General features: G+C 43.1%; 1 protein-coding gene across 2 annotated transcripts in view; it reads left to right on the plus strand.

Moving 5' to 3' along the window:
* EDC3 (enhancer of mRNA decapping 3) overlaps positions 1–15,898 on the plus strand; it is a 29,011-nt gene that overhangs the window by 6,679 nt on the left and 6,434 nt on the right. For both annotated transcript variants that reach the window (XM_072869378.1, XM_072869377.1), the window contains exons 4-5: positions 6,179–6,514; positions 15,409–15,562. In XM_072869378.1, the coding sequence (XP_072725479.1) occupies positions 6,179–6,514; positions 15,409–15,562 (490 nt within the window). The remainder of the gene's footprint in view (positions 1–6,178; positions 6,515–15,408; positions 15,563–15,898) is intronic.

Below are 15,898 nucleotides of genomic sequence, written 5' to 3' on the forward strand. Positions count from 1 at the left end.
ATAGTTCTTTAACAATTTATTTGTTAAAGTGAATATTCAAATTTAATTAGTGAAGTGGAGATCTTCCCTCTCCCACCCTGTGTATTATTCTGCTTCACCAGCATCAAATGTTAGAAAATGTAGAGCTGAATAATGCCAGTTACGATGACTTCCTCATTCCTGTTATCTTTCCTATTTGAGAATTGCCCAATTGACAGCCTCCACTGTTCCTCTAAAAGGAACTGGAAACAAATTGCAATATTGTAAAGCTTTTCTATTTAAAGCCTGTATAACCATAACCTATTACAACATCACCCTACAAGTAATTACAAATGTTACTTGCTGTGTTGTTGAAAATACAAATTAACGGTCTCTAATGAGAATGATGTAAAGATACAATTGGTGCATCGCAAAGTCAAGCATCCGTTAGTTTTATTTCTGTTCATAAAATCTTCAGCCAGCTCTCATGCTGTGCCAAAATTGGGTATGTTCTTTTTTTCCTCAAAGCCCCCTGGGCTATGCTCTTTTCCAGATCTTCATCATGCAATTATTGAAACGTCTGTGTATATCCAGCATATTTCCATGACTTAATTGTTGAAGCATCAGTATCTATCCAGTGTATTTCCATGACTTCATATTTTTTCCCTTGCTTCTGTGTTTAGAAAAGAAACAAAACCAAGGGGGGCAAGGACAGTTAAACAGGGAGATCAAAGACTGTATTTATGTGAGAAGTTTTTGGACCTCTGGAAGTCTTCTTCCCCCACCAACAGCTGTATTATTCTCTGAAAGGGTTGTAACTCTCTTCATATTCACTTCTTTCTTTAAATGATCGCCAAACAGGCTTGATGGGAGTAGGAAGGCCAGAACGATGTGGAAGAGGAGGCACACACTCCTTGGTGACCTAACCATCTTCAAGCCTGTCTGGTTTTGAGTGTTTTACTTCTCCCCAGGCATAAACATCGCATAGTGCTTGCTGTAGGAAGAGAGCTGTGGTTCTTTTAAGGTTAACTTATTTTTTTTTTAATTCCTTAGCTCTTCCTAAATTCCAGTTAGTTGTTTGAGTATGTTACTTTGGTTGGTTTTAGGAAAACTTTTGAACTTCAGTGTCAGCTACCTAAATGTCTAAAGTCACTCTTGCTTTGCTTTATTCTGGTTGGATGGAGTGCATAGAAGGATTACCTCACATAATGCTGTTTTGCCAGTGACTGGTAGGTCTGGGATGAGCAGCGAGTGCTTCAAACCACTTCAGCCCACAAATAGCTTGCATCAGTTTTACGTAAGCACAACAGCAGGTCAGATTTTCTTTTACAGACTTTGTTTGAAACAAGTTGAGCAAGGTGCTATATGTAGATTATTGTTAGCTTGGATTCATTTTAGGGTAAATGAGGTAGAAAAGTGAACTCTTACCCTCTAAAATGTGTGTGTTTGGAGAGTAGGGCAAATGATGTGTGAATCTCAGGAGAGGGACTGAAGAGGTCCTGGCTCTATGCAGATGGTTGGTACAGGCGTCCGGAGAAGAATGGGCTGAGATTTCATCTAGAACTTAAGTCATATAGGGTTTAGTACAGCTGAAAGTTGACCTTTTGATGCCCTTTAGCGTGCTAAGTCAGGGACAAAGTTCCCCCTTCAGAGTACTTGTGTGACAGGAATCGATAAACAACAAATATCAGCGCAGGTTTCACAACAATGGCTTCCGTGCCATGCTGGCACCGGGCTTGTTCATGCCAGGGCTGGCGGCAAAAGTTCCCACAGGGATCTCGCAGGAAGGTGGCCGGCTCGCTAGAGACTTTAAGTTTGCTTGTGTGCTATATACGACAGGTTTTTTCCTAAGAAACAAAAAAGCCTGGGAAGTATTGTTTATCTTTTGAGGGAGGCACTTTTCTGTGCAGTGTCAAGCTGCCAACTTGACATGGAGCCATGTGCTGTTCTCCTTAATAAGCTTCATGCATACACACACAGGACAGGGGCTCTGGAAGTTGCCATCCAAAAGGAGCTGGACTGGAAAGTCTGGATTTCTGTAGCTGCTTGGCGGAGGACTGGAGCAGGCCATGGAAGCAAGTGCAGCTGTGAATAGGGGCTTTCAGGCAATGGCTTGGTCTGGTGTGTCACACTAGTGCCCTGGAAGGCAGTAGGCGCTTCTCCTGTTAGCCTTATCTCAGATTCTTCTGCCCGAGTTTTCCCTTCCCTCCCCCTGCCCCCTTTCTAGGTGTTTCTCCTCTTTTCCCTGAACAGTGTCAGCTGCCAGTCTTCTTGCCGGTCTAGATGGCAATGCTTGAAGAGGAACACCACTTAACTTTGCTCAGAGTTTGTAGGAGGCCTCTGCCATGTTCTGTGCAACTTCTGTTGCAGAGTTGTAATGCAGTCTGTGAAAAGACAGCTGGTTGTGTGCGTCAGCAGTATTTCAGAGTTGGCATCCATTTGTACGGATTAGAGAACTGCCCACCACAATGCTGGCACATCTCGTTTTGATGAGGTATGGTCTTGGCTCCCATTCATTGTGTCTGCAGGGGAGCCCGGGGAGCTTTCCAGGCATTGTTCTCACAGCTTTTCTAGTGCAGCTTTTTATTCTGTCAGCATTTACACACTGCTCACATCAGCTGCTTCTGTCCTCTGGATCCATTGCATGGTGGTGCATCTATCCCCACATTTTGCTTTTCAGGTCAGCTGAGGGTAGCATGGAGTTGTTTGCAGAAGAATCTGGCAATGAGTGTAAAAACTCTTGTTAGGTAACAGGAACGAACTGAGTTGCCATAACACTTGACATTGACACAAGAAGCAGGCTTGTTTTGCCATTGTGTTCATTGTAGGCTCCAGCTTACTCATCTGAATTCTGAGAGTCCCTTGACTATTGCATCAACGTGGAGTTTGTGAACATTTGGAGAACTCGGCCTGTTGCATTGGTCTGGGTTTTAATTTCTTGTGCAGCTGATAGCAGCAGCGCTGGGTGCAATTCCCTTGTTGGTAGTGGCAGTTGCTGGCTCCATACCAAGTTGTGTACAACTTTGGAGTGGTTTGTATGTCAAATTTGGAAGTTGTGCATTAGTAAAAAGCTTTCCCTTTCTGTCAAAACTATGTATGTAAATGACTGGTCGGTCATAGCTTGTATACTGGAATTCTGCTTGCCAGAAAGACTTATCCTTTCTCTCTCCTATATCGTGTTTTATCACCAGCAATTCTTGAATTCTGCTATCTGTCCTTCAGTGGCTTCTTGGCAAAAGGTGTATTACAGTAGTCTGTTCTCACCCTGTTGTTTATAAAAACTCCTTGATGTCTCCAGCAGCTTGAAAATCACTGTTCTGAAAATGAACTACCTGCTGTAGTTAGTAGTAATTTCAAATTATTATAAATAGAGAGTATTGTCAAAGTGTGGTGATGCTGACCACACAACTCTGTATGGCTAGTTTCAGTTGCTCCAGTACGTGCAGAATAAATATTTCATGCTGGCTGTTGTACTGATACTGCTGTTTTGAAGAGGTACGTGGCTTGTGCTGTAGTCAGTGGATTTTCATGATGCAATGAGGTTAGAGTAAATCCAGTAGGCAGGATAGCTACGTCGCTGCAAGAGACTTATGCTATTAGCTGTCTAACTTTGTGGATGCCCTTTAAGATATTTTATTTAACATAGCAGTGCTGTAGCTATAATGATATAATGGTGTTGGAAAAGAAAGGGAAAAGCAAACATCTTTCATTAGGCCAGGTGATAAAGCTGGGGAAAGCTGATTCTTTCAGTCTCTTCAGTGCTTGCTAGGGATGCTTGGGCAACACTGTTCTTAAACTGGTATAACTAGAGCATTCAAGCTTATTTTTAAAACAAAAAACCCACCAGAACAACAAATTACTCACATTAGGAAAATGATCATTTTGGGGGGTTTTGCTTGATGATTCCACAAAGCCTTGAAGATCTGGGGTCTTACCTCCTGCTTTTCAAGGTGGGAAATGGTGGACTCTGACTTCTTGTGCACCTTTGCTGTTGCTGGACTTGTGAATTATGGCATAATTGGAGACTGGAGCTGCAGCAGCTTTGAGAGGGAGTGCTTTAGGGTGTTCAGGTCTGTTCTGTTTAGCTCAAGTACTTAAGACACCAGAGAAGGACCTGCTGAGCATTTCAAAGAGCTTCCTTGCTGTGGGGTCTGGGAAAGCTTTCAGGGTAGTCACTTAAACAGTTCTCTAGAAAAAACAAGTGACATGCTGTCTAAAATAGGGGGGAAAATAAACGGGGGAAAACCCTTGCTGAGACATCGCATTCCTAATTGAGAATAAAACCAAGTATGTATCCTTAGCACGTCATCTTTCAGCATGGCATAAGTTAGCTGTGGTGTTAGATGAACTCAGTATCACGCTGTAAAGCAAATTTGCAGAGCTTACAAAGTCCTTTATTAGCTCTGAGAACTCAGAGCTGCCTGCCTGTATCTTCCTGCCTGTATCTTCCAGGAAAGCGCTCTCTGCTCCGGTCTGTTCTTACAGTGTTTTCTATAAAGGCTTCAGGTAATCATAAGGGTATTCTGAAGTTAATGGCTGCCACTGAAGTTGTGTAATTGAGCTCTTGAATAACTTCGCTCTAGAGAGGTGAGTTCTGTTTGTTAACTTGGCCGAAATCAGCACATTGGTCTTGAATGTGCCGGTTCCTGTCCTGATCCTGAAATGAATTAACATCCCTGTAGAAACAGCTGACAGGAGGAGGGTCCTTCGCTTTCTAGGTGAAGTGCTGCTCCTGTTGATGGAGTGGAGGATTTCATGCTTTGGAAATGTGGGAAATCAGAGCTCAGGTTTGTTAGGCAGCTTGCGGCTGCTGCACCAGTCTGACCCAAGGTTACAAATAAGCCTTTCCAGGCAGGGAGAAGGAGGGATTTGCCAAGACGAAGCTAGACTTGTCTGCACTTACGAAGGTGACAAGTAACTTTACAGGAAGCCATGAAGGTTGTGCCTATTGCAAATGTTTTGGGGATGTTTTCTAAGTATCCTTAGATGACTTCAAATTCTTCCTGTCTTCTCTCACTGATGGGCAATACTGTGTAAAGACAAAAAAATGCTGCTTTTTCATTTATAGAGGTATAGAAAGAGCACACATCATTGTGGTAATTTGGTGGTACTTTGTTTCTGTGTTATCAGATTCTGTCAAACTAATTTGTATAAATTACAAAGGTGATTATCAGAAACTATGAGAAATATTTTAGTAGAGCAAGCAGTTTTGGTGTGATAATTCTTACTCCATCTATTGGACACTGTAGGTGATACCTGTAATTGCTGGGATTGGCCTGAAATATTTTCTAGTAATTACAAATTTAACAATGGGCATATTTTTCATATATATATATATATATATATATGTATGTATATATATTAAAAAATCAGATTAATGTTGTCTGGACCTGAGTTTCTATGGGGGACCTGAATAATAATGTAAGAAATAAGCAAGTAGAGGGATATATTGACCTCCTAATTGCATATGGTTTTGTATCAGTCCTTGATCTCCAGCCATAAGTTGGGAATGAAGAGACTTTCATCACTCTTGCTCCAGAGAAATCAGGCTTTCACAATTACTTGTGATTGGAAAGAAGTGTATTTAAACATGCAAGATGATAAGTAAGTAGAATAATGCAATAGAAATAAGGAAAAGGGCTTCATATTGGTACAGAAATGTGTGCCTATTGATAGCAAGTGTGAGGAAAAAGAAATGCTTTATACTCGGGGTTTTAAGTTCTCCCTTAAAGATCATTAATAGGTGGCCAGCCTGTTATGGAAGAAAACATGTACATTAATCTCTGAAATTTAGGGAAATTCCAGAGGAGGTCTTGGGCCACATGCTTGCATGAGCACAAGCTCAGTATAGGAAGAAAACTGTCCTAGATCATGGCGAGCTTATTATCTTATCACTAATGTGACACTATCTTTAATTAAATAAAATGTGGAGAAACACTTGTTTTGCTGCTGTGGTCAAGCTTGTTTTTCTAACCTTGCCAGTGGGAAGCCCCTGAAAGTCTCTCTCCTGATGCTCTTGTTCTGTTTTCTGTTAGCTTATCTTAGCATGAGTAATGCCAAAGATGGGGTCTACAGCTTCTTTGGGAAGCGAGTATCCCTTGAGTCAGTGGACTGCAAGCATAAGCTCCCCTCTCTTACAATATTTGCTGAGAAAGTGTATGAGCAAGCACGGCTCTTTCCATTTATGACTCACTTTCAACTTGCTTTTATTTTTGTTTAGGGTCATCCAGTAGCCGTCATCCGAACCAAGTGACTCCAAAGAAGAGTGGCCTGAAAAATGGGCAAATGAAGAGCAAAGATGATGAATGCTTTGGGGATGACATTGACGAAATCCCAGACACAGATTTTGATTTTGAAGGGAACCTGGCCCTTTTTGACAAGGCAGCTGTGTTTGAAGAGATTGAAACTTATGAGAGGAGGAGTGGCACTCGTTCCAGGGGGACCCCAAATGAGAAACCAGCTCGCTATCGGCATGACGAGAACATCTTGGAATCGGAGCCCATAGTCTACAGAAGGATTGTCGTACCCCAGAACGCTAACAAAGAATTCTGCACGGGTATGCTACATCCCTTACTGATGAGGATGCAAACTCTGCCGCTTTTCTGGGGCACATGTGGTGGATTGTTTTCCCCAAGGGGTGTCTATCAGCTTAGTGTGGTACAAGCAAGGGCATTCATTTACGTAAGATTGGATCTGTGCCTTGTATCTACATTCAACCTTTATTTGCAATATTTCCGAGATAAAAAAATATTCAGATAGGGCAACAAGGTAGGTGTTTTTGCAGTAGGTAACAAAACTGATGGTTGGATAACAAGAATGGAAACTGAATAGGAGCCGTTTGAATCCTTGCTTTGATTTCAGTAGCATGACGAACCTGTGTGGACTTGATTGCTGGCTCTTGAGAGGGAGGGATGGTCTCAGGATTCCGGTACATGGTAGCATGTCATAATTTGTGCTTTCTTGGTAAACAGCTGGAGATTTCATGTGTTTCTGATACTCCTTGGGTGGTAGTTAGATATTTCCGCATGGTTTTGCGGAACTTTAAATGTCATTGGTATAAAAAAACAGTTCTGGCTCTTCCCATTCACAATTCCAAACATTCATTGTACAAAAGGCTTTTTATGTGGTGTGTCACCCCGCACTTACTTACTGTCCACTGCTGCTGTGTGAAAGATCGAGCCCCAGAAAGCTGGACAAACACATTCATGTGTGTGTAAAGAATGTCTTTCTCTCCTTTGCTTTATCTTAGTCTTAATTATAAAAGGAAAGAAAAACTTCTAGGCATATGTTTGAGTTGACGTATTTGTCAAGTGTATCATGAGGGGAAACTAGCTCAGCATGCTGGTGCCAGCCGCTGCACAGATGTTCTCCTGCAAGTCTGATTTCTGGTCCTTGCTGCTGCTAAGTAGCCTCTTGGATGGAGGTGAAGGTAGCAGGGTGGATCAGTGAGCTGCCTAGCTGCAGGGTGGCAGTGCTCCTAAAATTGAAATGCAGAGAATATTATTTAGCTCCTAATCCATGGCTGTGGGGAAGGGTAGAATTGGTTCAGTAGTTTTTTGGTTGTGTTTTGTTTTGCGGGTTTTTTTGGCCAAGCACCAGGTAATGGTGCTTTCACCAGGAGCCAGTTCTGTATGCTGATGGATTTTGCTATAAGGACTGTTTTTATTTCTATACATACACGTGCTATCAAGTGTAGCATATGTACTTTATGCTACACTTAGGTGCAAATTCCCTGTAACTTTAGCCTACTTGTGGTTCGGTTTGCATGCTTTCTAGCATTCGCAAAATGTAGGAACTTTGGCATTCCAGGAACGTTTGTTTTCCACATCAGAATAAAATCAAACTTCAGATCTTTTTGTAGAGAGACACTGAATAGCTAATATCCTGGTGGTCTGGCCACTGAGCAGAAGTGTGATGAGATCCTTGATCTGTCATTCTTTCTCTGCCCAGAAACTCCATCTGAGGTGTGAACACTTTACAGAAGGAAGCCAATTCATTTGCAATAATTTGCTGCTTTTCAGTTTAAAAAAAAGTAAATTTTTGAATGGTTCTGTTACACAATGACGTCATAGTTTTCCATTTGTGTCGTCCATCTTCCTATTGATCTATTCTGCTCTCAAATGAGATAAAAATGTACTGGGTCATATCAGAACTTGTCCAGTTCAGTATTGTGTTTCCAAGGATACTTAAGGAAAAGTGAAAAAACAGAGTAAACATGCAGTGAGACTTTCCTCTGAGTGCTTTGTCTTTCACAATTTTAAGGCTTCCTGAAGCAGAAATGATAGTTCAGTATTAATAGCTTTTGGTGAGGTTTGTTTTTTCTTCTGCTTAATTTAACCTGTGCTTTTTAAATCTATGCAAGCTTTCAATATCTCTACAGTGTCCTGTGGCAAGAAGCTCCACTGGTTGCCCGTGTGCTGTGTGAATCAGCACTTCTTCATTTTTGTGTGTGATTTACTTTTTTTTTATTTTTAAAACTTGCTACTTGTCAATTCATCTTCCCAGCTGGCTTGTTTGAGAGGAGACAGGGCCTCTATGTATGTCTAGTCTGAAACAAAAGCTAACCTACTGTTAGCTGCCAATTTGAGAAGTATGGCTAATACAGTATTCTAGCAGTACAGTTCCTGATAGGAAAACTCTGACATGCAATAAGCAGCAAGCAGCAGTAAGTACTTCAGGGGATGAAAGTGAAATCATGTTTTTGCTAAACTCTATCATCCTTTACTTATGGAAACTCTTGGCTCCCTGTTTGCGGCATGCTGAGGGGAGCAGCCCTGTGAACGGACTGCTGTTTTCTTGTTTTGTTCTTGGCAAGCCTGCACAGGGAGGGTGGCAAACGACTCCCCTCTGTAGTCGCAGGGTCTCGCTAGCCTCATTAGCTACTGTTGGGTGATTAGTCTCCTATGTGCAATTCTGGATTTGTTTGGAAGAAAAGCTGTCATGTCACACAATGGGCAGGGTATTGACAGCTACAGTTCCCTGTCGCCTGTGCTGAGCAGAGCACATTCACAGTCCTATGAATGATGATAAGAGTGTCCCAGTGCTGTGTCTCTCTAGATGTTTTTCCCACAGAGAGTGACTGCCTTTGTGTCCACTGAGGAAGTTTTACTTTTGCTTAGGAAATGCTAATGGCTATCTAGCAAAAGCTCTTGTAAATAGTTGTAACTTGCCTACTGTTTCTGGCATTCAGTCTAGAGCTTTTTGTAGCAAGTCAGCCCTCCAAGGGACAGAAAGATACTCAGTGTGCTTGGAGTAATGATGGACTGTCACTTGAAAAAAATCCTGATTTCTTTTGTTTAGCAGCTGGAAGGAGGATGCTAAGCTGTAGGCAGCCTGCCTCTGTTAGTGGCTCAAAGGGCAGCAGCTGCTGAATTAAATGAGAGTGCCAATAGCGCTGAAAGTAATCATTTTGGATGTATCTGTGGCAGGAATTCTCTTTCTGCTTCTGAATTCTCCCTACAGAGTTGTTTCTGGACTCCTAAGGGGAGCTTTACTTGCAAAAAGCACTTTCTAGTTATAGGAGAAATAAGTACTTCATAATTTTTTTTCCCTAGGCCAGTCTTGAAGATGATTGTCTTAAAAGAGCTCTGGCTGATAGAATGATTATTGTGTCTGCTATAATAGCATAAACAAAGGGATGCTGGTGATTGACAGTGAGCTAATATCCAGCTCTTGTCACTGTGGGAGAGGAAGAAGTCTGTGAATCCTTGCATGCTCTTTTATGCCATGTTTCCATGGAGCTAGGAAATAACCAGGACTGTGCAGCGGTAAAACCAGCAAACTGCTGATGCCAGGTCTCCAAAAGACTAATCTACAGGGCTTCCAGTCTGTGTTTTTATTACTGACTAAAATAAGTTGATCTGTGTAGGATGTAAACAAAGCTTGATAAACACTTCAGTCCACCAGGATGGTTTTCTGAGAGCTAATTTTATGGAGGCAGGCCATTGTGTAGGTATACTAGCGCGGGTTTTAGAAGTAAGCAGGGAATGAAGATAAGGATCTGTTCCAAACAAAAATAAAAACCTGAAGCTAATAGAACTTACCAGGTCTTTGATCATGACCGAGTTAAGTCCATCCCTGGGGTTCCACATTTGAATCTCTCCCAAATATATAATTAGTCTTTACTCTTTTGGGCTGGCTGCTATTGATCTGTCTCTCTATTTACCGTTACATGACTCTTGAAAGGGGAAGTACAACTTTAACAGAAATCTGCCTCCCTGGAAAGGCTGATCGTTTTTGAGGTGTGAGCTGTCTTTTTCCACTTCCAGAGCTGTCCAGCTAGAGAACTGAAATGTGTGTTGGCACAGGTCTGTCTCTGTTCCTTCTGTTGGCTATCAGCATTGAAACGATCTGTGTTTGAACAGCATGGTGTTTTGGGATCAGATCTTTTCACAGTAGCTGCAAAGCCAATGTTCCACAGGTATGTTGGAGCTCAGAGGAGTTTGCAGTAGGATGGAGTATCTCAGTTCATCATCAGTGACTTTATATTACATAATCTCAAGCATACCAGGCTCTCCAAATCGTTCTTTTTTTGCAGTTCATCTCTCCTTTCCTCTTTACTTTGTTTCTGCCAAGCAAGTGTCTTTATGAGCACACTGAGATAAGAGGAGAGCTGTATGCCACATAGGTAAGGTATGTATTTCTTTCCCTGATGTACTAATAAGGCTTTGTCCAAAGTAGGTTCTCTTCTCGTTAATGCTGTTAGTGTAGAAAATATGCTGTTTCCATCCCAGTGTCTCTTCTGGAAAATAAGTGGGATTTTTCAAACTCAGCTGCTGTAGAAATTTGAGATAGCCACTTGTCAAATGAAAGCAGGACTGTGCTCAAAAAATCAGACTAAGTGTCAATATTTATTTCTCTGTGCTTCCCCTAACCAGACTTCAGACCTGTCTGTCAAGAAACCTTTTTTCCCCACAGTAAGGAGATAGTGGGGAAAAAAAAAGCATGCTTAGCAGTAAAGCAATGTAGAAGGCAGAGCTTATGTGCCAGGGTCGGACTACAAAACTAAGCCTGAGTCTGTTGTGCAAGGATGATGCAGACAGTATGGCTTTTTTGTGTGTGCCATGTCCTTGACTGACTTTTCTACTCTGTAGCTTTTAGCTCTTCAGTCTATGGATGACTGCCTTACAGCAATTGTGTATATTGAATGTGTGAAGTGTTTCTGGGATCTTTGAGTTGAGTGCAAATTAAGTTCGCTTTATCCAACTGCAAGAGAAAACAAAGTGGTCATGGGGCAAAGTCTCTTTGTCCCTCAGACAGTTTTTTTGCTCAGCCGGAGTGAATTGTGCACTAATGCTGGGAGAGGCTAATGTTGGAATGTCAGCCAGAACTCCTGCAGAATTTGTCTTAATTAAAAAATAATGATGATTTTAAAAAAAAAAAACAAACTAGCCTTTAAGGTTGTGGAGAAAATCATTCATGTTTGTGGGGCAAGTAACTATGTTTTGCTTAGTCTGCAGGCAGGTGGCTGCAGCTTTACAGCCAGAAAAAGACAGCAAGTAATGTCCCATCTGCCTGAACTGGACAAGAGTTATACCCCCTTCACGTAACTGCATCTTAGACCATGAGCTGTGTGGCTCTGGAACCTGGAGTTGTTTATTGCCAAAGGAAAGAGTTAATGGCTTTACGTACAGCTTTCAGGAGATCCTAAGTCTAGTTCCATCTCATCCATTCCTGCAGCTTGCCTGTATTTATTTTAGCAGCTAGAGAGCTGCTAAAATAGTCAAGAGAAAAGATGGGGCTTACACACTGAGCTACTCAAGGAGCAGCCCTCTTTTTTTTTTTTTTAATTTTTTATTTTCCTGCAACTGAAAGCATGGGAGGTGTGTGGACTTTTGACAGCAGTGTTGCTCTGGGCTTGTTTGGGGAAAAACTCTTATTTCGTTAACTTCTGGAGAGTTAGCTCTGTCCTTCTGCTGGCATAGGGTGTTTTAATCCAACCAGTATGCATGTAACATTGCATAGTGAAGCTCGACGAGATAACTTGTTCACAGTGGTAGTGCTTAGGACAGTGTGCCTCATAAACGGAGAATACTTCATGTTTAATCAGGCTTCAGCAATACTCTGCGTGTCACAAAACTGTTTAGTCTATATCTGCCTCTTTTTTTCCAGGCAGCTGTAAAATACATTTACTTAATATTAAGAGGCCTGAGCTAATTTATTTTATTACCTTCATTACCAAACAATAAAGATGCACTGTCCAACCCAAACATAATTAAAGTTGGCAGGAGTTCAGTTTTGTTGCAGTAGTGTTATTGTTTGTGGGTTTACACGTTGCCTCCTTGATTGCTTTCTGCCAGAGTTTATTTAACTCCCTTGGCCTGGTTTTGATAAGCCAGTCTGACTGGTTGGACCTTGCGTGAGTGCGAAGAAGGGAAGTTCTCTTGGCGTTTAAGCTTGCTCCTGAGAGGGAGCAATTAGGACAAAGTGTAGCACTGGCATGCTAAATGCAAGTTAATCTCATGCCTCTGCTGCCTCCCAGTAACAAATCCCCTTTGCGTTAACCCACTGGGCACTGAGTTGCATCTAGCTGATAGTGAATGCGGGTTTAATAAAGCTCATGGTCTGGGAAAAGTGATTGAAGGGAAGATGTAAATGGTTACAGAGAAGATGTCGGCAACAGTTGTACTAAATTGGGTAGGTACAGAGTGTAGATCGGCTGTTTCACCCTTCCAGTTTGGGGAGTTTGTGCAAAATTTAAGCAGGGAATTTGCAGTCCCGCAGTTCAGAAGGAGCAAAACTACAGTTTGGGAGCCCAATGTTTCAGGTTAGCAGAGGATGTGTACTGTCAAACTGTTTGGAGAGATCCTGACCTCAGGTCACTCATTCCAAGTCCTCCCTCAAGCTCGAAAAACGAGACCTGATGAAGTAACAAAAATGTGAATGGGAAAGAGGCAGAGCCAAGCCTTGCGTGACTCTGGAGGCTAAGAGGGTGTGTGAACGCAGGGCAGGTGCGTGACTAGTGTGACGGGCTTAGGATTATTAGTGGCTTATGACTCCACATGTTCAGCGGCTGCTATCAGGAGTCTGAAGTGACTTTGATAATGTGCATGCTTGCATGTGTGCTGCATGTAATGAAAGACTATTAGTGGAGGTAGCTTAATCGGTGGTTAGCATGCAAGGTCAAGTGTTTGAACACGTTTGGACCCTCTGTATCTACAGAGCACTAGCCGGTGTGTTCAGAAATGAAGGCTAGAAGGATTCAGCAGGATCTACTCCACACCATTTTACTGTTACCTTGCAGGAACACCTCCAATTTGACTCTGAAACCTCAAGATGTACAAAACCTGCCATTTCCACCATAGCTTGACTTAGTGGTTTGTGACTGGGGCACCCTGGGGGAATATGGCAGTACAAATAATTCCTCACAATTAAAATGCATGCTGCTTTTCTTATTTGAATATGGCATTTGCTTGTTACAACTGGTTCTTGTTATGTGTTTTGTCTGCAAAAGAGCCCGGGCCCACGAGTAACTGTTAGGTTTCCTCTCTGAGCGGATGTGTACGCTGTGGCTGTTCCCCTTTGAGCTTGTATCGCTGCAGAGCGTTTTCACTGGGCCATGTCATGTTCCCATGACTCTTTCCCATTAGCACAGGCGGTCTGAGCCCTGCCGTGCTCCTCGGCGCTGGGCTGCGATGAGCACCCGGGTGGCTGCCGTCACCCTGAGTTCAGCAGCGGAGCGGCTGATGGGAACGTGAGGGTGAGTCAGGGCTGCTGGCCGTTGAACACCACAGAAGCAGTGTGCTGATGCAAGGACCGAGTTCACACTTTGGCCTGATGTTTGGCGTTGTGCCTGAGCTGTAGCAGGCGTCGGTCTGAGTCCTGGACCTTTTTGACCCATCGTGCCTGACTCCCATGCACCTCATCTGCCTGTCCCAGAGTAGGAACTAACAGTAAATTCACAGAGCCCTTGCTCAGCCACACTCTGCTGGGATTGCTTGTTTAGCTCAGAACAGTGCTTATGAAGGATGTGAACAGAAGGAGCTGAGAGCTTTTCTTGCTGACAGCTGTGCTGCAGCTACACAGCCGTCCTGTATGGGGAGGGAATTAAGCTGTGCTGCTCCTTAGCTGGGAGACAGTTAAGGACATCCAGGCCTTGCAGGAGGATGTTTCAAGGGAAGAATAGCATGTGTTTCTGATTCTACATAAGTGCGAATCCTCAAACACAGAGCGAAGGGGCTTGGATATCAGAATTATTTTAGAGAACAGTTAAAGAGGCTGATTTCTGTGGCTGAAGATATTCAAGGATATCTGGCTGGCTGCTGCAGCAGTTTTCTCACCTGTCACTTATGTTTTGGACTTCTCTCTCCATATACCATAAGTAATTAGTTTCAGTTTCCGTGTCCTCCACTATTCAACACACTATCAAAAATTTCTGTGGCTCCCCTCAGAGTGAGCTGCCTTTTGGTAGCAAGGAATCCTCTGTATTTATTTCCAGGAGAGTTTACAGATGTTACTGCAGGGCCTGTTTCTGTGAAGTCAGTGTCAGCTTGGCCTGCTTGGAGAAGGAAAGTATAAAGAATTGGCCAGAACACTTACTCAGGTTTGTGTTTCTCTTACTTGCTGACTCCAGGCAAGTTTGCTGCAGAAGTGAGTGGGAAGGATTGTATTGCTTCCTACTGCAGGCACTGTTCTTAGTGCTTAACAAAACCTCTCTTGTTTGCTTTTCCTTGATCCACATACTGGAGCATTTCCTGTCTCACAGACCAGGCTGTCAAAAACATCTGAGAAGTATTTTTCTACAGACTTTATTCTTTCAGCCGCATCATTCCCCCGCTGCCTCAGTGTATCGTGATTTCAGCTTTTGTGTCTGAAGCTAGCCCTGCTGGCATGGCACAGCTCAGGTGGTGGGGACACCTACCTAGTAAATGTGGGACATCTTGTTTTGCTGTGATATGTGAGTTAGGGGCTGAAAGCTTGGGGCTGGTTGCCACCGATGTCAGGAAGCATAATGCATCCAAGCTTTTTTGGTGGGAAATCTGGTTCACAGCTTCTCTTCTGACTTTCACAGTGATTAGGAGTGCTTATATGTGTTTGTGCATGGGTGTGGGTTAAAGCACTGGTGGCCTGGAGGGCACTAAGACAGAACTTAGTATTCAATCTGCAAGTCAAAAAGGCCTTCTCTGTACATGTGTTCCTAAAATTGCCAGCTGCCTGGTGGATTGGCATGGCAACGTTTATTATTTCAAGCCCAGCAGTTGTGTTTAGCTGTCAGTGCTTCACTCAAGCAGAGTAAGCTGACTCTGATGCACTAGTTTGGATTCATTTGATGGTCTCGGAAGGAACCTGGATTACTGGGTTAAGCAGACCCTTGGTAACAGCTAATAAGCCTTTTCACTGTCATCATTTCTAAGTGCTATACTATAAAACCTTACTAGACTGCAGCATTCTGGAAAAGTCTCTGATTATACCTGTTTCTGTCTTCTTCCCTTCCCTGTCTTTGAACCCTAGACTCCGGGCTGGTCGTTCCAAGCGTGTCTTATGAGCTTCACAAAAAGCTGCTCTCGGTTGCTGAGAAGCATGGGCTGACTCTGGAGCGGAGGCTGGAGATGACGGGAGTGTGTGCGAGTCAGATGGCCCTGAGCCTCCTTGGGGGACCCAACAGGTAAAGCTGTTCCCTTTCACTCTGCTGTGGGTTTGCTCCCTCTAAGAAGAGCTCAGCTTACCTTGTTCTGCTAAGTGGGGTTGAGGTAAAAGAGGCTGAGAGGTTACTTTTGAGGTAAATGTAATGTGGATGCCTGCTGCCACTTGCACTAATCCCTCAGTGGTCCTGCAGCTGGAGGCAGCTCTCTGCCTTCCTTGCATCTAAAAGAAAAAATTCATCCCAATGCTGTGCAGACTTGTGTTGTAGCTCATGCATCTCGGCCTGTTTCCAAATAATCATGAAAACAAGTGTGAGGCTTAGGCCCCTGAAGTGGGAGGAAGCCTTACAGTAGGTTTC

Source organism: Ciconia boyciana, chromosome 8, assembly GCF_034638445.1.
Source record: "Ciconia boyciana chromosome 8, ASM3463844v1, whole genome shotgun sequence".
In the NCBI taxonomy this organism is placed as follows: Eukaryota; Metazoa; Chordata; class Aves; order Ciconiiformes; family Ciconiidae; genus Ciconia; species Ciconia boyciana.